General features: G+C 40.9%; 1 protein-coding gene across 1 annotated transcript; it reads right to left on the bottom strand.

The window, feature by feature from the left end:
- Positions 1-2,920: 2,920 nt before the first annotated feature.
- On the bottom strand, positions 2,921-27,294 carry lgr4 (leucine-rich repeat containing G protein-coupled receptor 4). Its single transcript, XM_079338932.1, has 18 exons — positions 26,372-27,294; positions 19,174-19,245; positions 15,103-15,174; positions 14,074-14,145; positions 11,474-11,689; positions 10,216-10,287; positions 8,820-8,888; positions 8,304-8,375; positions 8,031-8,102; positions 7,871-7,939; positions 7,704-7,775; positions 7,214-7,279; positions 7,008-7,079; positions 6,798-6,869; positions 6,564-6,689; positions 5,896-5,993; positions 5,327-5,380; positions 2,921-5,180 (listed from the first exon to the last, which is right to left on the bottom strand). The coding sequence occupies exons 1-18, from the start codon at positions 26,545-26,547 to the stop codon at positions 3,784-3,786; spliced, it is 2,919 nt and encodes a 972-aa protein (XP_079195058.1). The 5' UTR covers positions 26,548-27,294; the 3' UTR covers positions 2,921-3,783.
- Between the last annotated feature and the right edge of the window lie 211 nt (positions 27,295-27,505).

The raw sequence follows: 27,505 nt of genomic DNA, 5'->3' as shown, positions 1-27,505 counted from the left end.
TAAATAATGGGTATAATTATAAATTTTAATCATGCTACATCATCGATTACTGTTCATGTTGTTTTGTATTGACGCTTTGGCATCTTGTTAAAATTACATTCATGCCAATAAAGCTTTCTAAACTGGAAAGTGGTCCAGGGTTCTGTCCCTGGCTCGTGAAGCCAGGGACAGTTTGTGTGGTAGGTAGGTTATCTCCCTTCTTTTTTTTTTATTTATTTGATTTTTTAACCGTTTATTTCTTTACGTATTTCGTCCCAGTCTCATTTTTTGAACCTGACTGCCTCGCACACGCCTTCCGGGGAGCGAAACGTCACGCCACCTCTCCCTTAGCCAACTCCCTCTTTTGCTCAAATAAAAAAAACCATTTCAATCTATAAAAATGTAGATTTCTTATAAATCTGATACAAAAAATCTGCACCTGAAAAAATAAATATGAAAAAAATGATTTGAAATATGAATTAAAAAAGTCCCAACGATGAGGGAAAATTAAAAAATACAGTGAATTAATGTACAGTAAAATAAATGAAGTGCAACAACATGTACAGTGCAGGCCTGCAGAAAATGTAAAAATGAATGGAATTATCAAACCACATACCGATTAAAACCAGCAGCGTTTCTGTCAATTGTGCACAAACGACTTTATAACATATTGAATAAATAAATATATATATATATATATAAGATCAGAGGTCAGGTTGACAGGTAGCTTTGTTAAACTGGCTGCAGCCACTGTTGTACAGCTTGAGCAGAGAACTTAAGTCCTCCAGGATTTTAAACTCGTCAGGCTTGTCATTATTTGAGGACAGGGAGTTAGGTCAAACTAGGTTAGGTCAAGAAATAAGCAGCCAGTTCAACCTGGATGGACGTTTACCAACGTTATTCTGTGAAACAAATTTCTTTACCTCCATCTCTTTTACACTCTCCTGTAAATAAACATCCACAGAGCCCCTCTATAGGCCTGAAGGCCAGAAGAACACCAAAGTCACAAGATGCACTTTCAGAAAGTTAACCTCACTGTGACACCAAAGGATCAACAAAGTAAAAGGACTCATCCTCTGTACTACTTCTCCTAAGAAGGATAAGACCTCATTATGTTCAGATTAATATAAATCTTATGAAGGACATTGATCTGATTTACATGTTTATATTCACAAGTGTGCTCTGTTCCAATTTTAAATAGTCAATAAAAGCAGCACATTGTTACACAGATGTTAATCAAAAAGGTTGTGTTCTTCCAACTTTATTCATTCACAATAAACAGATTTATTTCTAACAGAATAGACCACCTTGGAAAGATCTCACATGAAAACCTAGAAATAAACATTTAATTTGCAGTGAGATTCGGTTTATAATCTGGATTATTCTTAAAGTTTGCATCTATAAAAAAATAAAATAAAATTTAATAGTTTTCTTGTTTGGTTTTTTAAAAAAACAAATCACAGTATACAGTACATAGATTCCTCCCATATTTTGTACTTTTCTTAAATGATGGTGTACAACACATAACATAGAGCCCAAAAGCAAAAAAAAATAAAATAATTAAAAATAAAATTATAAAGATAAAAGAAAGACGGACTTTTCTTTTACAAAGCACTGCTGGCGACCACTACAGTAGAGGAGGTAGCTTCCTTAGTTAGCATCCCATTCTTGATTATTTTATTCTTTTCAAATAATTTACATGACAATACAAGAAGTAACAACCAAACTTGTAGGAAAAAAAACAAAAAAAAACAAAACGTTTTGGACATTTTCACCAGTTGGGACATCTCAAAACAATCAACAGACATTTTGGTTGGTGCAAACGTTTACACACCCAGTTGAGACAATTCCTAAAATAGGAAAAGATAACATTTTGATGTCGCATTATAAGGAGACGTTCCCCATGTTGGCTAAATTCCTGAGCTCTCACATGACATGCACTTGTGGATACATGCTCTGAGGGTGTATCCAGCTCAATGTGTACAGTCATGCTCCATTACACCAAACATCAGTCAATCTCCCGTCACACACAGCTCCGCTTAGGATGAAAACACATCTACATTAAATTAGAATAGTGTTGCGAGTAATACAGACTAGAAGGAGCAGACAGTAAGTGTTTGAAAGAGGCAGGGAATTAAAAAGAGGCCTTATTTTCTGTTTTTGTACCACCACGCTGAATGACTCATTTTATAGCACACGACCATGTGCTTACAAACTTCAACAAAGAATCCTTAAAATGAAAATACACACTACAAGTTCTTCTCGTTGTGTACACAGGACAATACTAATCAGCCTGTTTTCATTGAAAACGGTCCATTTCATGTCTTTTTGGCAAAGCTTGCTTACTTTCGTGTTGACTCAGCTGGCTGCCAGTCGTGTGCTGCGTTCAAATCTTGTTGGAAAAAAGGTAATGGGAAAGTGGGATTACATTCAGGTGTTTAACTTGGACGGTATGTGTGTGTTTAACTTGTTGCTCATGAGCTAAATTATGTCCAAAGTGGTGAATTGACTGTAAACATACAGCAGCCATTCCTCTTCCATGTCTCACTGAAGTGAAACCGTTGCTTTAGATAAATGTATTTGTTTAGGTTTGTTGTGTGTTGGTCATCAAAGAGATAACAATATTATTATTTGGACATTTTGAGAAATATCAGATCCAGAGTAAAGACCGGGATTGGTCAACTGAGATTATTTAGGATTGAAAATCGTTTGGAAACACTGACTGAAGAGTAATCCAGACTGTATCTTACAAACTAAAACCTTACATTTTGCATCTTTAACTACCATTCATTTAGCAGACGCTTTAACTCAAAGCAACGTAATTTACTTTTGAAAAGATTAAATAAATGAGCAGTTTCCATCTGCTTCCACACTTTGTGTCTAACTTGGCTAAGCTAAGATAACCAGTGTTAAGAGTTATTATGAAGCTTAATAACGAATGATCCTGTAAAAAAAAAAAAAAAAAGATTCAAATCAGAATGATGACCTTGGACCTGTATGTTTTTATATTTGAGGGTTACACAACGCGAGCTGTGGTTGTTTAGGTTGTATTGTGTATTCATTATTCTTTCATACACCTGAAATAGTCGCTGCTACTCATACAATAAATAACGTCTTTCACCACCACCGAGCACAGCTGTTGAAAAAACAGTGATATCTGCTACTTTGATCACATTCTTATTCTTAAAGCAAAGAAGTGTTTCCAAGAGACTGGCGTTTACTCGAACCATTCTCAGACGGTAGGTTACACAGGCAGGGAAAAAGTCATTGCTCATATTAGAATATCCCTCTTCCACCTAAAGTTACATTCATACAGAACAGTCTGGGATGATTATTACATGTGCTACATTTATGTTAAAAAAAAAAAAAAAAAAAAAAAAAAAAATCAGAATATAAAATCAACAGTTGCTGTGAAGTAAAAAAAAAAAAAAAAAAAAGAAAATATGTAAAACGATTAAAAATTAAAAGCTTATGAGATCAGGTCAAACTGATGAATCTTAAAATCGTTGACACGCATTGAGGCTTGCAACATCGTTATCTCGACTCTAAAGCAAGAGGCAGGCACTGGTGGCAAGATTCTTCTTCGCAAGATCCTCGGTAGACCAGTTTGTGTCGTGAAGTGCTCAGTTCAGATCATTTACTGAGTTCCCTTTAATGAGACATTGCATCTCTGTTTACACAGTAAATACAAACATAAGTGCTCTTGGAGTAGTTTAGCAGGGTGATTGGCACATTTTGTCTGATATAAAAATGTTGACATATCCTTGTAGCGTCTAAATTCACTTGTGGTGCTCTGAAGCATCCTTAGTCTTTGACTCGAGGTATGTTGTATGAGTAGTGTACCAGAGGGAGTCCTCTGCTCTGACAAAAGCACGCTCTGCCACAGGCCTGGACCTGGTCCGAGCTGTCCGACACAAATGAGTCCCCCTCGTCTGCGTACTCAGACTGAGCAGAGGGTGTGCCGCTGTCTGCCCAAAACCCCTCAGCGCGCTGGCAGAGTGCCGCTCCTGCCAGGAGGGTGGGACAGCTGTGAGACTTCACCAAGTGTCTACAGACGGAGGGGGAAGAGCAGGCCCTGGCATGCAGTGCTGCCTCGCACTGCTCGCACACAACCGTCTCTCCGCAGAGCTGTGTGTACATCCCGCAGTCAAATCCAAGGTGGCTAGATGAGCCCCCGTCTGTGAGCTCCGACCCTCCGCTGCCATCATCTCCGTGACTCTCGGCACTAGCCTTGAACTCCCTGCTCAAACCTCTGGGTCCACGTAGTCTCAGCCAGTCCTCCCTGAAGGCCGGGCTGAAGAACACGTACAGTACCGGGTTTAGACACGCAGGCAATGGGAAGAAAATGAGGGTGACGGACTTGCCGATCTCCGGGCCCCCGGCCGTGTAGCCAGTCAGGAGAGGGGCAAAGGAGAAAACTGCTACAGGACAGAAGAAGATGCAGTTGGTGAAGATGAGCCAGGCGACATGTCGCAGGGCTCCTGTCTGCTCTGGATCGACCAGCTCTATCCTGCCCAGATGGCAGTACAGCTGTGTGTACACAGCCGCAGTGAACAGGTAAGCCAGCGCGTTGAGCAGCACGAGAGCGACCGTGGTGCTCAAGGCTGGACTCTCGCCACCAGCTAGCGGCAGGCAGAGGGGAGAGGTTGAGTGCTCACTGGAGGTGAGGACTGTTAGGCAGGCTCCAGCAGCAGCCACCAGCCCCAGCAGTCCTGCAGCCAAGCTGAAGCGTCCGTCTCCTCTCCAGCATCCTCGATGGCTGCTGGCATTCCTTCTGGGGGACATCACTTTCCTGAGTATTGTCCGCACTGCCACACTGCGCTCCACTGCAGCCAGTGACAGCAACAAAACTGCCCATTCTGAGGAGAAGACTGCCAGAGCTCCTGTGATCTGACAGCCGGGCCCCATCTCCCACCACACACCAAACTCTGCAAAAGAGCCCCAGGTAGCAAAGTCAAGGACGGTCAGCACGCCAACATAAAGACCTGTGAGCAGGTTGGCCAGAGCCAGAAGGCCCATCAGCAACCTGGCTGGAGAGAGGGGTGGGTAGAAGGAGTGGGTGTGGCCTGCAGCTCGATGAGGAGGGGCAAAGGTTACCACCAGCACCAGGCTGTTAAAGACCAGAGACACCAGACAGATGAACCAGACGGTCAGACGGATCATCCAGTTACCCAGCAGGTGCTCACACGGCTTGAAGGCTCCTGAAGGCAGAAACGGTGCGTTAGCTCAAAAGTAATTACTGGAGTTAAAAACTGACTTTATTATTATTATTATTATTGTTTCAAAACTAATTATTTCAAATTTTTTACAGACACATTTTGAAGAGGTGAAAATGTGTGATGCTCACCTGGTAAAGGAGAGCAATGCACAATCATGGAGATTCTATCAACATCGTCCCCGCCTAAAATTTAAAAAAAGAAAAGACATGCCAATGAAAGCAGTAACGCAACACATCCAATGAATTCTCAAATTCCTGTGCCTGCCTTTTTTTTTTGTTATGTCCAAAAATGTTGGCATACTGTCACTCTGAAACTCATGTTCTGTTATTATGGTACTGGCTTCAACATATGATTGATTAGTATGATAACTGTCTTATACAAAAAAATGAAAGAATATATATATAAATATCAAGATACCAATAGCTACCCACCATATTGGACTGAAGTGTGTTTTTTTAAAAGCTGGAATAATTGTCGGACATTATAAAAACATGCAACCTTCACAAGCGTGTGCCAACATTTCATCCATCAACTTTCCACTTTTCAATAAAAGAAGGAAATGTTCCAGAGAGAAGTCATACCAGAGATATGAAATGCAGGAAAAGACATAATCATCACTATCCAATCAGTGAAGCCTGGTAAAAAAAAATGAAGCCAACGTGTCAACTGTTCAGGGGAAACAATGCAGCATTCCCACCTGTAGCTTTCTTGACGTCACTCGACTCGGAGGAACTCATCACTGAGTCACACCCGACAAACGCACAGCACTGGTATGCATACGGGACAGAGATGGACCTGAAAACAAACAAACTGTTTAGAAAGCTTGTGTGAACATCCTGCTGAAGTCCTGCCTTCATAACACAGATGTCCCATGATTTCAAACTGGGAAAGGCTCTGTCTGAAATACGAGGCCTTTGGGATTTTTTCCCCCAATAATATTTGGATGTTTCCATAGTGTACCTTCAATTTAGGAAAAAAAACAGATTAACCTGGTTTTGTCATTATACTGACAGAGTGATGAGGTTTGTGTTCGTAATTCTGCCAGTCAACAGTACACACACAATCACACCTGTCACAACAAGGGATGTTTAGTGAAATGGACAATATTTGATTTTGTTTGCAAATTCAGCTGCTTCCCCCCCAACAGCTGCAGTTATATAGCAGGTGTGTTTCAGATTCATAAACAGCACAATCAAACATTGTTTTGCCTGAATTTTTTGCCTGAAGTTATGTATTTGGCTGTTTAAAATCTGGATCTGTTTGAACTATCCGAGACATTTACAGCAGAGAGCTGACAGACGGACATTCTATCCCTGCCACTTCAGTTCACATAACATGCCAGCAGATCACAAAGTTCTTCCATACCTGAGTTTGGGCAGGTTCTTTCCACTCAGCACATTTTTCATTTGTGGGTTTCCTGAGAGTTTCAGCTGACTGAGTGCGCTCAGTCCAGTGGTTGGAATCACAGTCAAAGAGTTCATACTCAGGTCTCTGGAGAAAAAGAAGACCTTTAATTCTGCAAACCCGCCTGACATGTAACTGGAGGTCTGTGCTGTTAATGGAGAAAGGTGGTGCAAATATCACGCAGGTCATACTCACAGGTTGGTGAGCGTGCTGAGAGTGAGGAAGGCCTCTCTGTGGATAACTCGGATTTGATTTCTACTCAGGTCTCTGTGGAGAATCACGGAGAACTGAGTTTACAATCTCCGCATCAAACATTCAAGTTTGAAGCATCCAAAGTTAGTGTGTCACAGTATGTGTATGTGTGTGTGTGTGTGTGTGTGTGTGTGTCTGTGTGCGTTCACTTACAGTAAACGGAGAACAGAGAGGCCTTGGAAAGTCTCCCTGTCAATCTGTTGAATTTGGTTGTGCTGAAAGCTTCTGCAGATTACAATAAACATGTTTAACAAACAAGTCAAGAAGAAAACTGTTCAATTAATTATTTATAAATGCCGACGGTCTTTTTTCGTGTCTAAATGGATTGGTGAACAGTCTTTAAGAGGCTTCATACTCACATCTCCTGCAGACGAGAACAGCCGTGGAGAGATGGTAGCTCTTTGATTTCATTGTAGGACAGATCTCTGATGGGTGAGATGAACATCCTTAGCAAAATCTCAACAAAGACATTTTAGAATGAAACTGGCCTACAAACATTTTCTCTCCTTCTTGAACAATGTATCCATCTTCAGCAGTCAAAAAAATCTATGTGAACCATCAGGCTAAATTTGCACTATTTGTCCTGTTCCTGTTATTTTTAATTCACTTAAAAAGTAGTAAAGTGGTCATATCGTGCACCCCATTGAGGCTGTAGCCAATGAGTTGAGCAGCCTTGCTTTGACTTCGACATGTCAATGCACCCTCTGTCATCCTAGTTTTAAACTCCATAATCTCACTAAATGAAGCATAAAACACCTCCCAAAACATTCAAAACTAAAAATATTCAAGGAGGACTACTTTTCTGGGGCGTTTTCAGCACTTCTTTGGACGATAGGAAATGTTTCTTACAGCGTCCGGAGCAACTTGAGATCCTCACAGAGATCAGCAGGAATGGATGATATCTTGGTTCCTGAAAGGGTCCTGAAATGAAAATCATAATCTTTCAGTTCTGAGATGAAGAAGAAGGAAAAATTAAGTTTCAGCAGGATTATTATGCTGCGTCCACGTTCACTCACAGGCTCTCGAGGTTATTAGTGAAGGTAAGAATGGGGAAGTCCTGCATCATGCTGGCCCCTCTCACCACCCTGAAACACACGTGGTGATGAAACGTCAAATCATTGTCATGAACATCAACGATGGTTTTTAAAAAAAAAAATTTAAACAGCTAGGACTTACAGGGAGTGCAGGTCAGACAGATTCTTGAAAGCTGACGCACCCACGAAGGACAGAGGGTTGTCATAGAGATGTCTGTGAGGGGAAGAGTTGAAACCGGCATCAATTACTATGCGAGAATGGCACCATCTCCTGGACATTCATCTACTGAAGCCTCACACTCACATTGTAAAAAGACTGACAGTACGTTACACATGGGAGCATTTTCAAACAGTTTTAATTGTCAGTGTCTTATTTATTGTTTCTGAGTGACTCAGTTGGGAGGTTTGACCTTACATGGTTCTCAGAAACGGGTTGTAATGGAAGGCTCCTTCAGGTATGGACGCAATATCATTGCTGTGAAACCCACTGCAGGAAACAGATTAAGGAGACAAGAGTACGGACACTTCACTTGACATGTTTGATCAATAACTCATACTCACAAATAATGACTCAATGCTACAAGTACTGTGTGATTTGAATGGGTTCTAAAGTTCTCTGAATATTTATTTAATGCTACAAGGCGACATAAGCAATGTTTTCACATGCTGTGCAAATGTGGTTTTACCCGTTTAGGGTACTTTTAGTGAGTCTGAGTGTGAATGTTTGTTTTTATGTTTTATTTTCTGTCACTATGTGATAGACAAAGGGTTTTGAATGTTGAATCTCTATAGCGTGTTTCTCTGATCAATATTTTATTGGAATCACAAAATATAAACAATAAAGTCCTCCATGCTGTGAGTTCACTTGTCCCTGAACTTAGTGTCAGTGTAAAACGTTTCCCACAGTGGTGGACAAACACAACATACTCACAGTTCCTTGAGTTTGGGCAGGGCCTGAATTGCTTTAGGAAAAACCATCAGGTTGTTGAAGTTAAGATCTCTAGGATGAGACAGAGAGACAAACAGGAAGTTAAGGCTTTTTCTTGCATTCTGATTCCTAAAATGAGTTATTAATGACTCATTTGATCCAAAGAATGATAAGCATTTCAGTCAAACCCTCTTCATAAGTAACTGAAAATATGATATATGCATACTTAACATCAATACGTAATCACAATATCAGATTTTCAATTTTTCAATCTTGACCAGTATGAGACCAGTCAAAAGGCCTATTTGAACCATTTTAATTCATGAATAAAAAATAACCAATCACTGCTGTTCATACTTTTATGGACAGCATTGGATTCAATTTGTTTGGCTGTTAAATAAAAAAAATAAAAAAGTGAAACAATTGGGGGCCATCGTTGCATTTCTGCGTCAGTGTAACATTTGTGAGTATTACAAATAAGGACGAATGTTTTCCATTCTGACATGAATCATATTCCATCAGGGATGTAACGTGCTAAACAATACTGGGTTCATGACACTGTTTTTATAAAGAAGTCAACTTGTGAATAAACGACTTTCATTTAAAAATGCAAACATCCCCTCTCCTAACTTTCCTATATAAATATAAGTTACACTTTTAGATTTGGAGGTTTTTTTCTTTAGAAGAAGGGACACTAGAAGCCGATAGGGCCTCCTGCTGGTAAGAACATTGCGGTATATATTTTTTGTCAAATCGATTTAAATTGTCCATATTTCGATTGATTTTTAACTGTATTGAAAGTATTGTTACACACCTATATGCTATTAAATAGATGTAATATAACATTCTGTTCATTGAACAGTAAATGAATGAGAGCCATTTCAGCACAAACTAAACAAATAAATCATATGATTGGATAACTACCTACTTGTGGCTACTTGTCCACTGTGCTGTGTTGTAATGTTGGATATTTAAACACTGAATAAGTCAAAGTATGTGCAGGCAAATCATTTTCATTTTAACAGGTTGGGAAATTGAGTTAGGGAGTTTTGATATTTAAAAATCTGTGTATTGTGCAGTAACTGTTTGCCATTAGGAACTGATGTGTCACTAAAAGAGTTTTCATGGCTGTGTGGCAGGAGGAAGTGAACAGTGGGAGGGCAGATTTGATAAGCATCGTGTACTTTGCTCTATTTATCCTAGAGCAATTAAAGGCGGAAGTGGACACAATGATGTCTGGAAGACTGTAGCAGAGGTGGGTGGGGAACTGTTAGTACACACACACACATAAAGACACACACACACACACATAAAGACACACACACACACATAAAGACACACATAAAGACACACACACACACACACACACACACACACACACACACGATTGTGAACTTACAAAGTCTCCAGGTTAATGAGACCAGCAAAGCAGTTCTCTCCTATCTCCTTAATTCTGTTATTATGGAGATGCCTGGGAAAGCAAACACACGGTAAGATTTCATACCATGACTGATTAAAAATAAGCTTTTTTTAATTCATCACACACTGCAGTACTGTAAAAGGTCTGAAAGTAGTTCTTTAAACCAGACAAAGATCTGTGAATCAGCAGTCTGTGTTATGTGTGCATGTACGTAGAAGGCCTCCTAGTCTAATAGATTTCAGGTCTTTTCTTCCTGTTTATTCGTATATGTTTATACTTACCCTGCAGAAATACTACTCTACGTGTGGTTGTTTATGAGAGCAGGGAAAACAAAAATCTAAGTTTGGAACAATCCTCCAGATTTGTAATGCGCCACATATTTGTAAAGTTCCTCTTGTGGAACATTTTAGCATTTCCCATCATGCATAAAACAACAAGATGATCTTGATTTCACATTAGTACTCTCCAAGTGTCATTAACGTTCAAATTCAAAACCCAATGGCAATTTGCAGCACTGAAGTGCCTGCGTGCAAAAGCTCCGTGGGATATGAGCAACATCCTGACTTGTTGACTTATTAACAGTAAGTTGTGGAAATAAAAACTACAGTATGTTTGTGTTTGGAAACCGATTTGTAGTCTCAGCGGATACAGAGAAGAGCCTGAGGAGAGGTGCTTTGCGTTGAGTTGTGGTGACAGAAAAGTGTTGTTGATACTGTATATGACTGACAAAAAATGAACCCTTTTTTATTTCAAGGGCATCTGCAGCGATCCTAACATATTTTACTGACTGCAGAAAAATCAATGCAGCAGGTTAAGGGGATTTCAAATCTTGTTGATCAGACTCAGAAGGCACATTAAAGTGACACTGCAGAGTCTTCCTAACACTCTGTGACTTTCACTTCTTCCTCTCCCCCCTCAGGTCATTTCAGTAAACCAGAATGTTGTCAGTCAGTCAGCAGCCTGGTTAATTAAGCTTTTAAAAAAGTATACCAGCAGGTTGTTCCTGCTGACATCTTCAGTAGATCTCTACGATGAATGTATGTTAAATTAGCCCGACTATTCAGGGAGTTTCGCTGGAAGGACTCAGACATTATTTATTTATGTCTCATCAAAAGTGTTTTAAAACAGAGAAGGGGTAAAACGTCACAGAAACAGATCAACTGTAAACATTTGTAGTTCAAAAACACAGAGGTTCATATTAAAACTAAAGATAGAGCAGAAGTTAAATATATCTTACAGCACAACTAGACTGGTGAGGTTTGCAAAGGAGTTGTCTGGTATGTACGAGATGCGGTTGAGCGCCAACGTAAGAGCCTGGAGGTTTGCTTGGTGTCTCAGAGAACTGATGGGGACCTCAGTCAGGTTGTTATCATCCAACCAGAGGTGGCGCAGCTGCTGAAGGCCTTCAAAACTGTCATCTGGGACTGTGGTTATATGGTTTGCATCCAGGCGACTGCAGAGGAGAGAAAGGTAGAACAGGTGTTGGACAATGAAATTATTCTGATCTAATCTCATAATTACAATAACTTTTGAGCAAGCAATAATAGCCTGAACCAAAAAAGTTTAACTGTTTAAAAATCTTTAACAACCGTCAGATTTTTTCACATAAAAGACTTTCAATTTCCTCCAGATACACTTCTGAAGTTTTTGGTTAAAATTGTCTTTATGTGCTCTGAAAAACGAACGAAGAAAATCCATCATCTGTAGCAGCAGCCTGTAAAAACTCCGACCAATGTCGGATGATGGTTCGGTTTTTTATAAGCCAATGAAGCCTCTCTACCTCATCCACGCACGAGCCCACACTCAAAGCATGAGCTGAAATCCTCTTCTGGACCAAGAAAATGACCAACCCTGCCTTTAATTCTGTATTCTATTGCCGGTATCTAAAAAGCAGAATTCAGCTGAGGGCTGACTTTTCTCATCTTCAGTTCTGAGAATCGTTGAGAGACTTGGCTTCTTTCACTTTGGCAGACTCTTTATTCTTCCCATAGACTACACACGTCACTGCTTCAACTGACATAATGAGGATGACATAAATATTCATGTCAGTGGTTGGTTGCTATGGTAATCTAATAAACAAAGTTAGTTGCAAACCAAACTAAAATAGAACAAGACCTTCAGGTTTTTCTGTTTTTAGTCTTCTTGAAATGACTCAAGAGCAGCAACACGACAAAATGATGCCATCGTGATCAAAGCTCAGTGTGATGGTAAAAAAGGGAAATGTGTGCCATATTATGAATGCACAAGTGTTCTTTTCACCATCACCACACTGTTTTCTCCCACTATCTTCCCTCACCGAGTGTCTCGCCCTCCCTCAAAATTCCTCAAGTGTCTGGGCTGGAAGAAAAACAGTCTTGATTGACATTTAGCTCTCTAAGGCTTTATGCTAACCAAGTCCCTGCTCTGCCAAAGCATATTACTTCAGCTACAGGCCTAAAATCCTCACAGAGAAAAGACATCTGTTAAAAAAGAAAGAAGAGCAGCAGAAAAAAAAGAGGGGAAACAAGGGGCAAGGGGAGGGGTATGAAGGGGTGATAATAGCGGAAAGCTGGATTTTCAGCACGTCTCTGCAGCTGGAATTATTCCTTTATTAGTCCCTGTCAAACTCTAAAGCAGCATGCTGGAGGACGGTGGCACAGATAGAGACATGTACATGTAATGGTCTCATGAAACTGACATCCAGCAATCTGGGGGAAAAAAAATACTGAAGCAGAGGGTAAGTGATGCAGGAAATTGTGCGAGGACAAGGGTAATGTGTAAACATGCAGAAACACAAAAATAAAATGCATAAAGAGAAACGAGCTGCAGATCTGAGCCACACTGACCTAGATTTGCACTGTGCTCGGCGCACAACAGATACACTGCAGCAGGAGTATCATACGTGATTTAAACAGGAGACGCACCTAGCGCCTGCCTTTTATTAGAAAGAATTATTTGCCTGAATTTGGCCTTTTAAAGTATTCTAAAACAATATGACCAGTAACAGCCCCCGAACGGTGCTGCATGATGATGATGAGCCAACATATATAGTTTTACAAACACTAGAGGTAGAGTTCATGCTATAAACATACAGGCATGTCAGAGATGTAAAGACTCAGATTGTAACAGCAAAAAATAACTGATTTGATTATCACGTTTTTTTTATGCAAATGTAAGTTTCTAATCTTGGCTAAGCATCCACAGTCATCCTAGGAGCTCTGTGAGGTATTGCTTTGAGCTAATACCTAAACTAACATGGCAACAGCCCAGGAGGGTATTTATCTCAATCCTACAAAAACCTGAGCGCTCCTCATCGCTCCTTCACACTGAGAACGCCGCCGCTGACACTGAACTGAGCTCCCTATCTGCTGCTGCTTCTTTTCCTGTCATCTTTGCCACTACTTGCTTACAGTTTGGTTTAGTTTTACACATATTAAATTACGTCCGATGATTTGAGATAGTGGGCTGTGTAAGTTTACCGCATGGTTTCTATGGCAGCGTCACTTAAAACAGCAGTGTACCTTTCCCTCTTGGAAATCAGGAGAAAAAGTGTTCATATCAACTAAAGATGGATTATTACATAAACAATGACTGTTTGTTTATTTGAGCAGCTCATAGTCAGTCTTCCCTGTGAGGCTGTTTTTACAGTTAACAACAGATATAAACTAAATCGATCCTTGACGGTATCTGACCTGTAGGATGTCTTGGACTAACAATGATCACAATCTGCAATGTTATCCAATATGTTTCTTTCAAAATAAAATGAATGCAGAAAAAAAAAAAGGGTCAACTCAAAAATGAACAGAAAATCCCCAACACATGCATTGGTGTTTATACGAGTGTTCTCATGTGACTTACAGAGACTGAAGTGATTGAAGGTTTTTCAGGGCTGCACTGGGAACCGTCTTCAGCTGATTGTTCTGGAGCATCCTGAGTGTAAAATTGAATGTTTATTTCAAGTTCATAAACTTCCTTGTCCTATCAATAAAAAAGATCTTAATGTACAGCTTCATGTCTCCTCTGTGAGGTGGTGATGTTGAAGTCAATCTACCCTCGCTACACTTTTTGTCTTTATTGCAGGCTTCATGGATTCTTCCTGTCACACAGAGACACACCTCTGCCAAGCTTGTGGGGACATTTTAAACACTGAATTTATACAAAGAAGTAATGGCAGCGGACAAGGACTATAGTTACTGTATATGGGGCGTCGGCCTTATATAAGTAACTGAACTGTGTAATTGAAGTGGAAAAGACGAAGAGGTTGTCTTTTTGGTTTGTGTGCGAGTACATTTTTTTTTTTTTGTCAAATCATCAACACTTTATGTCATGATTTTTATTTTGTTCGAGGCATGTAAAAACTGTGTATGCTTCCACAGAATGTATTTAGAATAATAAAATGACCTTAATCTGGACTAATTAAGTCCATTTGATGTGCATTTAGTTAAAATACTTCAACTTGTTTTCACCGTAGCAGTTGTAACAAGTAAAATGTGACTGTCACTTCATTTTCAGTCCTTGAACAAACACCACACCTGTAGATCAACTGGACTTTTGACCCAGTACATAATCTACTAGGGAGCATTCAGCATGCTGCTCAATGTGTTGTCATCTGTTTATTTTTGCAGTAGTCATTTTACACACCGATACTTATTCGGGTTCGGCGTTTTCACAGCTGCTGATATAACTTGTGAAGGGGTAGAAAAATGTAGTCTGTTTTTTTGACTGAATTTGAGCAGTAAAGAATGACAGCCCCACAATGTCCCCGCTCACTGTAACATTTACTTTCTCCCCCAGTGTGTGGAAGAGTTCACACCGTCACAGCCATGAGTGGGTGTGTATGTGTTGATGGTGGTGGTGGTGGTGGCGGTAGGGAGGGTATATACTTACAGGACTTTGAGTTGATGCAGTCCAGACAGGGCTTCCGGGTGGATGAATGACAGGTCATTCCCTGCAAGTCGTCTGTGGCAAGAGAAAAAGTCACATATATTTTGGAAATTTCTCAGACGTTTGAAAAGTTGAAGGACACATTCTCTGCATTTAAAGAAAAAAAACACTGGTACAGGAGAGTATTTTTCTTTTCCGATAGAGGAATGCATGGTGTTGAGAACTCCTTCACACCCAGTGTCTCGGTAGATGAGATTCCAGGACTGAGGCTGAACATGCGGCCGGGGGTGTCAAAGATACGCGTCTATGCCATGGCCTGTTGTCACTTTGTCTGACACCCACAAGAGATTAGAGCTGTTCCTGGATATCCCCTCCTTACGCCACTTTCTGAGCCTCCCAACCAAGTAAAGTAAAAGACTAATTCACCCCTCTGAGGCCGACAGAAGCACTATAGCCTTGTAACATTAATGGAACATTTATTAGCAGAGAGCTACATCAGTCCATCCATAGAGTATTGAAGGCTGAGGGGTTACCTCCCTTTCCTGTTGGGAACAGGAAGTGGAGGAATCAGGGGTGTAAATAAGCACGGGACATGCTGACTGCAACACAGTGCGAGTATACTATATGGCCTGAGAGATTAGCGACAGATTTATCACTCTGCAACTTGAGGCAGGCAATGCAGAGTTCCCTGCAACAAGAGCTGTTGGGTGTGAGCCTGGGAATGGAGGCTGACTTCATGTAGATTCAAAACTGCTCTTTCATTAGAAGCTCCAATAAATCAAGGAGGTAGTCCATGATGCTAAACTGTACGATGAGAGGTATAAAGTACTGTGAGCACGATTACTCAGTAATCTGTATACAGTCTGCCAATGGTATGCAAACAGTGGTCAGTTGGCAAAGTCCAGCACACCAACAAACATATTTACACGCCCACTTACTTGATAGTATAAGTTTCCCCTTCACAGATTCTATCATAATGGGGTTTTTTTTTAAATCTACTTCTGATAAGGATAAAAACAAAAAGCTTCTTAAACGTGACTCAAGTCATAGACCCAACAAAAAGAAGATGAAAAGAAGAAAGTCACTATTTGTTCAAATGTAATCAGTTACTTGCTGGAAGTTTACATTTTCAATTGACATCAATTTCAACAAAGAAATAAAAGTTTGGTGGTCAAACGCAAAGCATACAATTACATTTCACTGTAGTTTTTTTAATTAAATGAAGCAACAATTCAATGTGCAAAATAATCATATTATTATTATTATTATTATATAATTAATGTCCACCGTCAACATCACACCCACTTCACTAAAAAAAAGAAAACAAAACTGGCCAATCACAGGGCTGTTTAACAGTTCGATGTGATGTGGTGAACTAAAGCTGGCAGATTGTGATTAGCAGCTTCTTAATAAGGCTGCTATTTCAGGTTGAATTGGCTTTGAGACAAACCCAATAAATAACTTCAAGAGCTCCTTTCACAACAACCGCTCACCGACTCATCAATGTGCTAAAAAAGTGTCTCTATTGAGCCACAATTTGACAGCAAGATATCTCGACTTTAATTCCTAATCTGGAATGACAGTCATGACAACACTACAAGCTGTCACACGCATACGGAAGCCCTCTAATTAAAAATGGCACGAATCCTGTGAGTCATACTTGCTGATTTCCAACAGATATTGACCAATAGGACTTCCAGTTTCACTGAACCCTTAGAGAACTCACAACCTGCAGACACTGTCAAGCTGCTTAAATCAGATCCTCACATGGTTTGACGACTCCTTCAGATATTCTTTACCTGACATGAAGAGTTTCTCCTCCTCCATCCTTTAGCCAATTCAATATATGTCCTCCCCAGGCTTTAACTGTGTATGATGAATGTGTTGAATCTCAATGAGAAAAGGCTAAATCCTCTTCTTGTGCAACACCACTCCCACAGGTTTACCTTTGTCAACAACACATTTACAGACAGCCCTGACAACAGAATGGCTGGAGAAGTGATTTGTGAAGTTCATTGAGAAAAAAAGGGGAAAAAAACAACAACCTTTTGGGCCTCAAATTTTGCCACAACTGCTTGATTTGAAAAGATGAAAATGAGGAAAAAACAAGCATCCCCTCTGTGTCATACTTCCACATTTAAAATGCCATGCACACCTTTCAGTGACCTGGCAGGTATAGGTAGCCATCACAAGCCTGGGACTTCAATTCTTTCATTCATTTTTGCAGCATATCGATGCATTGAATGAAGCTGGGACTTGGGAGGGATACAGCTACACTTCAGCTTGGGCAGCAGTGAGAAGATTAACAAACCAAAAGCTTGAATTTACAATAAACAGTTGATTAAAAATGAACAGGAAGATATGAGCCTGTTTTTACATAAACATTAGGCAGGAACTTTACAATGAATCTCAAAGAGCATTTGAACAGGAAGCACCCAATGACCAAGTAGGAAGCGACGGAGCAATTGAAAAATTGTGCTATTGAGGACACATTTTACATTCTGCACTTTAAATGCTGGCTCAGCTGATCCCATCTCGCCTCTCTGAAGACACAGCGACTTCATACTGAAGATAAAACATCACAGGATGTAAATATTCCACCTTGAAGAGGCAGTCTAAACTGAACGGAGCTCAATAAGCTGGAGACAGGTGGTTTACTACCCAAACTGAAAAAGATGCCACATACTATAGCCAACTAATATTAACAAATATATGTTTTCAAATCAACAGGTGTTTATTAACATTAGCTTTATCAAAACTATACACATTTAAGATAAAAAGAATTAAGTCAGACTCAGCCAGCTGTAAAAACCAGAACTAAGTGTTGAACTTAAGAGTGCCTATCGGTCACAGCTTATTTTCAGGTATAAAAACAAACTGCAAGGAAGACAGAAAGGACCTGTCATCACCTCTGCTGAGCTTTGTGGCGCTTTTGGCAGGAGAGAAAAGTGAGCAGAGGAGATTGCGTGACTATGAAGAAGGGAATATTCCTCGCTCGGCTTTGCTCCTGTCCTGCATGAAGATGGCCTGCTCTCTTGTCTCTCCCTGATCTCTTCTTCTGTCAACTCTTCCTGTCTTTGCCCTGAGGGCCCACGCTCCCCTTCACTGACAACGCTGCAGCCCTACAGCACAAAAAAAGTCATCCACCAAAGTTCACTGAAGACAAGCCTGCAGATTTGTTCCCTGAGAAAAAAAAAGGTTAAGCAAACACACATGAACTATGAGTGTATGTCAATCAAAGCACCTTCTGTCAAGAAAAACCTGACACCCCAAGGACAGTCCATCCATTATGAAGATTTAAGATCTCGCGGTTAGACTGGGTGGGTGTCTCAGCCTTGTTACCATAGAGACTATTGTTTTGCCCTCTTCCTTCCTGCCTTGCATTCCTCCACACAACGTGATGAAAAGTAAATGGCCTTTTTTTTCTCGACAAAGCAGATTGGAGTGGTGTAGGGAAAAGAAGGGGCCGAGGATGCGGCCGGCTGAAAGATGTCTCCAGAACTCAAACCGCTGGAGTGTGTTCACTCACTGGTCATTTTGTTTTCTCAGGGCTGCACGTTACCTGATATAAGGTAGACAGATTTTTATCTTTTACTCCCCTGCAGTGCTGAGGCAGGCAGCAGAGTATTTAAAGAGTGAAGAAATAACAAACACCCACTGAGATTAGATGTACGCCACTCAACAAAAGCCCCAGAGCAGAGATGTGCTGTTGCCACCCTGATAATCCCTTAAAAGCAAAAATCCTCACAGGATGTCACATGACTGTAGCTTCAATACAAGTTGTCTCACCTCACCTTTTTAATTTAGCTTTACTGCACCTTTCATAACTGCCCTAGTTCAATTCATGAATGGTGAGTGATTCGTGACCTCATGTAATGCTGAGCTTATCTTCTTCAGCGAAGGAGAAGGGCCTGTTGTGTGCACCTATGCTGTGTGTTTTGCAGTACAAACTTAAACACCCAGGTGCATATCATGAAGCCCGGCCCTCATGTCAACATCGCACAGAGTAAATACATCATTAACGAGAAGAAGAAGAAGAAGAAAAAAAAAAAAAGAAGCTGGGCATGTACTCACAGTTCCTCCAGATAGTGGAAGTTCTTGAAGACATATGCTGGAAGCTCGGTGATGTTGTTCATGCTCAAGTCACTGTGAAAAGCAAAACATTCAGCTTAGTTAGGGGCAAACTGTTTCATGTGCAATGATTATTAGACTGATCACATTATATTTGTTTGAGACATTTTGAAAAAGTGGCCTGTGAACACCTCGATTTATGACAGATCACACTTACAGTACACTTTGCGGTGAGGCCTTTTTGGAACAACTTAACTACTCAATCAACAAAAATAATAATAATAAAAGGTAATAACACTTATTCTATTTTTCATACACAAACAGTCATGTAGTTATAACTCCCGTCATGTAGTCCATCGGGCCTGCGTAAGTGTGAGCTCAACAAAAAAAAAAAAAGCCTTGGAAAAAGCCCTCTTCTTTAGCCCCAGGGATCTTCATTTTTCAAACCAACTACAAGTAAAGATAGGCGTGTAGCAGCACGACAAATATGCACACAGTACTTGATCTGCTTCCCCACAAATGCTAATATGAGTTAATGTGTTTACACCTTCATCATGTTAATCAAAAAATAACACACTGACATGGTTATGCAAACTACTCAAAGTGTTTTTAACATTTCATGCTTGAGGAAAGCATGAAATGTTTTTTTTCTTTTTTTCTTTTTAAACTGACAAAAAATAAGGGACTGTCACAGTTCGAGGGGACAAAGAGTACCTGCTGAATAGAGCTTAACAACTCTAATCAAGATAAGGAATCTACCAAGATGCTTCAAAGAAAAGCCCGGTAGATGCTCAAATCAAGATTGAAAAAACATCCCCGATTCACAAATGAAGCGACCCCTTCGCCCCCCCCCCTTTTCACTCTCCAAAAGGCCATCTTGAATTTCACTGCCAGATCTCTGTCGGACCTTGTGTGTGGGCCCCCGAATCCTACAAGGATCATATTGCCCTTCCTCTGCAGTCCCAAATACACACACAGACACTCATACAAACACACAGATGCACAGAGGCCTTAAAAGGGCCCTGACAGAACCCTCATCATCCCCGAGACCTGCGTCTCATCTCCCCTTACCTGCTTATCCAATTACCATATCCACTGTGCAACTACAACAGAACTCCCCTCAACACCCACCCGCTCAAAGGCACACAAACATCTCAGCTGGAGTTCTGATCTTCCACCCCAGGTTGGCAGATGGATGCATCCCTAACCACACTTTGACTGACTCTGACGCAGCCTGTTGACTGCTCTAAAGCACATGCAAGGCGTATGGGAGGCATGCGTGACTCTATCACACTTTGCTCCCTCCCTCTGTGCTGGCTGCTTTACTCATCAAGGTCCTGTCCTGTCCTTGCTAAGATAAATTGAAGGAGACACTAAAAATGCAGCTGTGATAAATGGTGACAAGCCTAAACGCTTCTACAAGCAGGTATCAGTACATTTCTATCCCATGTGTTATTTGGCTTATTTTTTTAGCAGAAAGGAAGCAAAGAATTGGAGACAAGCAGCAGGCTTCTTTAAGAAAAGGAAAAGGTTAAGGTATAGTATATTGTTTTCAAATGTAACCAAAAGCTTACAATATTTTTTTTTTTTGAGGTCAAATAGTTTTGTTATGACTGAAAATCGGATGAAATGATAAATGGACTTTGCTTCCATGCTGAAAGCGCTTTTCACACTACACGCTGATTAGTAAAAACTAATCATACACAGTCACACACTGGGTGCACTTAGGGGTTCAGCGTCTCTCCCAAAGACACTTCGACATGCAAGAGCTGTGAGCGAACAGAAACAAAGTCAGGTCCGAGTCAAGTCCGCATGGGCCACGTTCCAAATGTCACACAGGCCTGCTGCGTAACGGAAACATGTACGTGAGAAACGACGTCAACGCGAACAACGGTTTGTGAGATTAAAATATGATGACGTTAAATGAAACGTTTCTTTCCTCCACGAGCAAACAAATGCATACGTTTCTGTTCGGCAGGGGTTTGAGTTTCGCGACGAGAGGGAGAGAGATGGAGCAGGCTGAAGACGGACAGACGCAGGGAAGAGAAAGAGGAACAGTCAAACTGACGGCATCACGGAAGAAACCATGCTTTCACGCAACGGCAATTATCGATCAAATCGAGCCGGGATTGCAGAGTGGACAAAGCACACTCACTCTTCAGAATGCCACTAATATCCTCCATTTAACCATATTTCAAAGCACAATGCCAAGAGTGGACACTGATACTGTATTGATTCATCTCACACATCCATCATTTCAGAAGTGTACGTCATCTTTTTGACCGAGTGAAAGACACAATATCAGTTCTACATTTAACTGCGGCTGAAAAACCCATCACATGCATCACTATTCACTCCAGTGCTGTTAAAGAGGAGAAATGACTCCTGACAGAAACCAGCACTTTAGTTGCTTTCTGAGCATTCAGCTGGTTTACAGATGATGTTCTTGTCGTCGAACTGGCACTGAAGCATACAGGACATGTTGCCTTCAATGTCCACACCGAAGTCTGTGGACCGTTTCTACTGGTGGCGTTAAGAGGAATTTAACGCTCGGCTGTTCGGGTGGAAATCTTTGGATGTCTCACGATTCAATTCGATTTTGATTTTTGGGATAATGATTTGATTCAGAATGGATTGCATGCATGGATTTAAACATACTTCAGGATCTATTCCAGTCATCTGTGAGACTGGCTGAATTTCTTGTTGCTCTATTTGGCATTCTACTGATTTAAAGAGCAGGGAGTGACTGGCTAGACTTTTCTGAAGCGTCGCACCATCATTTGTAAACATCGTAATTCTCCTGAGCTGCCATAAACCCACCAACATTGATCTATGTTCAGAGTCCCTGCAGTTATCACAGTCTTAGCTTTTCAGAAATAGAATGAATGTGAAGCAAACCAATTCTAATTAACACAGAAAATCATTTTCTAACTATTTACCTCAACACATTGCATTTGAATCGTGAATATATTCAATATTTCAGCATGTAGGTAGTGTGTTAAGGGGATGGGAATAGTAGACGAAGTGAAGGTTGGGATGAAGGAGGGACAGAAAGTGTTAATATTCTACCATCCACAAGTCATCCTGTTTGGCCCCAAGAACCACTGACTGCTTCCTTTCACCTCTGCTGACCAAGAACAAAAGTATCATTCAGTTAAAAATGGATTGAGGGCACCAATGCTGAAACCGGTGAGCTCCACCAGCAGAGTGCAAGACCCCTGACGCCCCCCCCTTCTCTTCCCTAAGTCTCAACCTTGTTCACGCTATGAAAGAACCAAACTAAACTGAGATGTAGGCTGTAAAAACCCCCCTTCTTGAACCCTTAAAATGCACAAGAGTTCATACATAAACTATATGAAACACCTACGCACGGCTCGGTGGCAGGTAAACTACATACCCTCTGAAGGAGTATTTGCTTTGTTACTGGCTGAGGGGCCTCATCTGTTTTTCTGTGACAGGGCTGTTTCCACTACAGACGCCAAAACTCGAGCCCCTGTGGGCTGTAGGTAAGAGATCACTCCAATGTTGTCATGTGATTTACTGCAAAACGTGTGGTCTTCCAGTAAAATAAGTTACTTCTTACGTAAATCAAGAGTGGACAGATAACAACAAGAAAACGATTGTAGCGAGATTCTCCTGACCTCTGGGCACCACTAAACCCAGAAACAGTCCCCTTAAATGTGTCTTTTCCCCGAGCTCGCGCTGAAGGTTCGACTCCCAGCCTCGACGCTTCCTCACATTCTCAGTCTCTCTTCGGCTGTGCTGTCAATTAAATTCAAAATAAGCGTGAAAGAAAAAATGTGCCTTTTTCCGCTCCTACCTGAGTACATGCCTGTTTGAATCTTTCAAATGTTTCCACCTACCTGTTGCTAATGATTGACCTCAGTTCTTTTTCTCCGCGTCTCCATCTTGAGACATGATTTTCTGAGATATGATTGAACGCAAACAAAATTGTACAAGTGCCGTACAAACACAGCAATAACAAAACACTCGTATGTGACATTTTTTCCTTCACACATCAGCGGTCTATTGTGTATGCATTAGTCCTGAGAAGAGGGAGCCCTTGCAGCTGCAATATGTCTCACTAATCCATCATGATCCCTAACCCCAGTGCTCCACATACAAAAGACGGAGGGAGTGGGAGAGGACAACTTAAGTTCAAGAGACCAGGAGAACAAATGAGAGCAGGACAGAGAGAGGGACAAGCAACCTTTCACATACTTTTAAGAGTTTGAAGAGAATGCATTAGGGCAGTTTAGTGTTTAAAGGCTGTCACAGTGGATTTAGATAAGTATGTGCAGAACAGGCAGCGAGACAAGTAGATAGCACAATCTGGAGAACAACGGTTTTTCAATTTTTTGCATTAAAAGGGAAAAGAGAGTGGCAGTGCTATGATGTGGTATTACTTTCTCAAAACACTGCTTCATGAGACCGAGGTGAGAGACAGCCTGTCATGGATTTTACTGGATTTTTAATTTTTTTTTTTAACCACAATTTAAAAAAGGTATACTTAAAGAGTTTCAGCTGTGAGCAATCTGTCTCGTGTGACATGTCTTGACAGCTTGGTATACGAGTCTACTTCCTCTGTTTATCTTATCCAACACTTTCTTAACAATAGGGATTTCAGGAGGCACCACATTGGTTCTTGTACAAGTAGGCTCTGGTCACAACTCCCCAAAGTGGCAACCCAACACAAATGATTCCACAGACAGCAGCATTGATTTTCACTTTTAGTAAGTCGACACATTATTTTTCAAGTGCCAGTGAAAAGCCACATGCGTTTCTTTTTTTTCTTCCCTTTTCTAAAAAGGTGCACTTAATACAAAAAAAACCCCTCACTATTAATTGCCGTTTTCAAAGCTGTTGCAGAGGTGGTTACATAAGTTTATGATTAACCTGGAGGTTGTGAAACAAACTGAGGAGTTTCTTCATAGGGCAATCATCAACTGTAAATGAACCAACGTGTGAAGATCTAACCTAACTTGGTGCCCTCACCTAAAGCAGTAACACTCTGAAGGAGACTTGTAATGAAAACAGGATAACACGCTTAATGGCTCCACTCCTGGTTATTCTGTATTTAGCGTACAGCTCTGGGAACAAAGCACCGCTGGCTACAACCCATGGAGCATACCTTAATTAAATCAGGCACAATTTGTGACCTCTGCAGCACTGTGGGCATAACTTTGTTTGCAGTAACATCGAAGGTGATACTGAACTCCAAGGGGGAAAAAAATCAAAGGTATTTTTGTGATAAAAGAATCAAGCTCCATTTGACCGTTTAAAAAAATGTCATGTTATCAGGGGCTACATGTTTGTTTTGGATCCAGTAATCACACTGAATACTCTTTGGCCATGGAAGCAGCTAGTACATGACTATAGGGATGGGAGAACTGATTTACTTAGTATCAGGATATTCTATTAGACTATTTTAAAATTAGATTTTTTTCCCCCTGTGAGCCATAATTGTGACTTATCGACAACGTATCTTACAAAAACACTGCAAACATGAGCCAAGATCGGCCAAAAGACAAATAAAAATCAGACAATGTACTTGTCTGAAATGCGATGAGTCTTTCAGGAAAAGCTGGAACTCTGTCCCTCTTACTAAAGTGGCAAATACATAGATGTATTAATTAAGAAATAAGCTGTCTCTTGTTTCGTCCTAACTGAAAGAAGATGTAATGTTTGTATGGACTCAGGTTTATACAACTGTCTACCATTTGTAAAGGCGTAAACAAAGCTAGCTAACTAGCTAATAAAATCAACAATGAGTCAGCTTTAAAAAATGAGGATTGCAGTGTTGCTTTACATCGACCCCTAGCAAGTGCTTGTGGGCCGAACGCAGGAGGATATTATCTGGAGAATCCGCCTCGGGCTAGCTGGGGGGAGAGTTGATGGATATAACCAGCAACTAGAGACTGTGGGCACGCTATGATGTTTGTTGTAAAAAAAAAACAATTAAAAAAAAAAGCTGAATTACATTTTCTGATTGCCAGTACGGTCTTCTCAGCTCTACTGTTTATATTTTGAGTCTGTCAAACTACTCGCAGCACGATGATACAAAGGCAAATATTCTCACAATAGATTTGTCCAGTGGACTCTGTTGCCTTGTCCGCTACTTGTGCTTACGTCCCTTCGTACCTCAGGAACCACCCCCCCCCCCCAGTCGCCTTCTTTGAGGTGAAATGATTGAAAATGAATTTCCCTCGGGATCAATGAAGTATCCATCTATATATTTTCAGTAGTGCGTGTTAACGTCGGCTTATGATTTCCAATACAAATCAAATTGCCCCCCCCCCCCAGAATTGTGCTAAAATGTAATTGGTACAAAGGTGCATCAACTCAGTCCAAAAGGGCAGTCAGAAATATCACATTTTAATACACTTATATCCAAATGAAGTGACACATTCTATAATTATTCTCATTTAATATAATTCTTCAGTTTAAATTTGACATTGCTTCCATCAAGCTAGGTCGAAGACAAAACAGTCAAATTCAATCCACGAAGGACGCACAATCAAAACCCCAAAACTTCCACTTAACCATCATCCACAGCAAAGAGCTTGCCCTTAGAAGCAAAGTAGCTATAAGGGTCTATCAGATGGATGAGGATGATTACAACAGAAATGCAAGCACTAATGTATTCCCACAATCATACATTACTATTAAAAATTTAGTGAAAACCCTGAGTTGTTATTTTTCCAGGCAGAATGTTTGAATCACCAACTACACTGATAATGAATAAATCAGTGAGTCAATTTACTGAGAAAATAAATCCAGATTGTCTGGCAACTTTAACAAGTCCATAACAGTAAAACGGAATATTTTTGTGTTGGCAACAAATGTAGAAATTTGTAAACATCATCTTGCGAATACAGAATTTGACATTATCAGTTAGATCATTTTCTGACACAGTTTAAGTAAACCAGGGGTAGAAACAGTAGAAACAAACTCTTGTTGGTGATAAGTTGTTGTCAAGCTGTTACTGAACACCTTGACAGTTCTGACAAGAAAGTAAGACTTACTGACACTCATTTGGATATCTATCTTGATTTAGTAATTGGTAAAAAGTTTGCCCCATCATTTTTATATCCCCTAAAGATGTAAAGACAGCAATGCCCACCACTTATAGGCCTTTGCAGGGAACCATCTGGAAGTAAATAAGCATGTCTGGTTGTGTGTCACTTTGGATGTTACTTACAGGTAGGTGAAATCACTGAGCCCGGCTGGGACTTTGGTCAGCCCTCTCCCGGAGCAGTCTGCACCCCCATCTTCATCGCAGCTGCATGAGGGTACACACACCGTCGACTGCCCTTGACCGGTGGAACCAGGGCGAAGGAAACACCACAAACACATCCAAAACAAGTCCACACGCATTTTCGTCCTCTTCGGTTCAGGTGTAAGCGATAAAAACGAGCCGGGGGTGGTGGGGAGGGGGGGGCCTTGTTTTGCGGTTGAACCTATTCCGGACGTCGACTTCTCATGTGGTTGGTCAGTAGAGGCATGAAGAAATTGAGCCTTACTTTTCGTGATTTGATGTTACGTTCATTCACGCATCAAATATATCAATGCTAACGCGCGGCTAATGTCAAAAAACTAACATTATCTTCCACGACGAGCGGATAACCTTCCCGTGAAACATTTCTCAGCCCTCCTGTGTGTCGTATTAGTCCATGAAAATAAAGTAGCAGGTCTGGCGGCGACAAGAGCAGTAGCCTACCTTGCGGGGTTTTTTGCGTTTTCGGTGTCCCATTAAATAACCACGTACACAAAAAACGGTGCCTGTATGTTAATGTGTCCGCTTACCGACTGATACCGAGATGGTAAAGTCTCCGGTTTAAAAGTACGCTGTGGTTTGTTTCCTACAACAGGATATCACCGTCAGTTTTCAGCCATTCCTCACGTTCCCCTCCTCTCGCTCTCCTTCTCTCAGTCTCTCTCTCTCTCTCTCTCTCTCTCTCTCTCTGCTCCTGACATCAACAGCATGCTGCTTGTAGCTCGGCAGGCACCCTACCGGACAACCTGCGGCACTGGGCCCGGCCTGTGCAACACTGAAACCTGCACCACAAGAGCCAACACACCAGAGAGTGACTTACAAAACCAGTCAGGGGAAAAGTGTTTACACAAGTACGGAGGCCCAGTATGGATCATTATTACCTAACTCCATAAACAACAACTATTCACTATCATGTTTTATAATTGCTGTGGTGAAATGTAGCTGATTCAAGTGGGGTTTCAGCTCAAATCTGACACATTGTAGACTATGCCAGAGGTTCCTGAACTTTTTTTTTTTCATAAGGGTGTTTTTAACGGAAGTAAGTAAATGGCAACACAA

The sequence above is a fragment of the Symphodus melops genome (assembly GCF_947650265.1).
Source record: "Symphodus melops genome assembly, chromosome: 3".
Lineage (NCBI taxonomy): Eukaryota > Metazoa > Chordata > Actinopteri > Labriformes > Labridae > Symphodus > Symphodus melops.
This window is presented reverse-complemented; position numbering and strand designations above follow the sequence as displayed.

Coding starts and splice junctions, on each gene's coding strand:
- lgr4 (XM_079338932.1), bottom strand. CDS start 26,547: ATGCGTGTGGACTTGTTTTGGATGTGTTTGTGGTGTTTCCTTCGCCCT. Junction 10,288..11,473: donor CTCACCAGTCTAGTTGTGCT/GTAAGATATATT, acceptor TTGCTTTCCCAG/GCATCTCCATAATAACAGAA. Junction 6,870..7,007: donor CTCTCTGTTCTCCGTTTACT/GTAAGTGAACGC, acceptor GATTCTCCACAG/AGACCTGAGTAGAAATCAAA.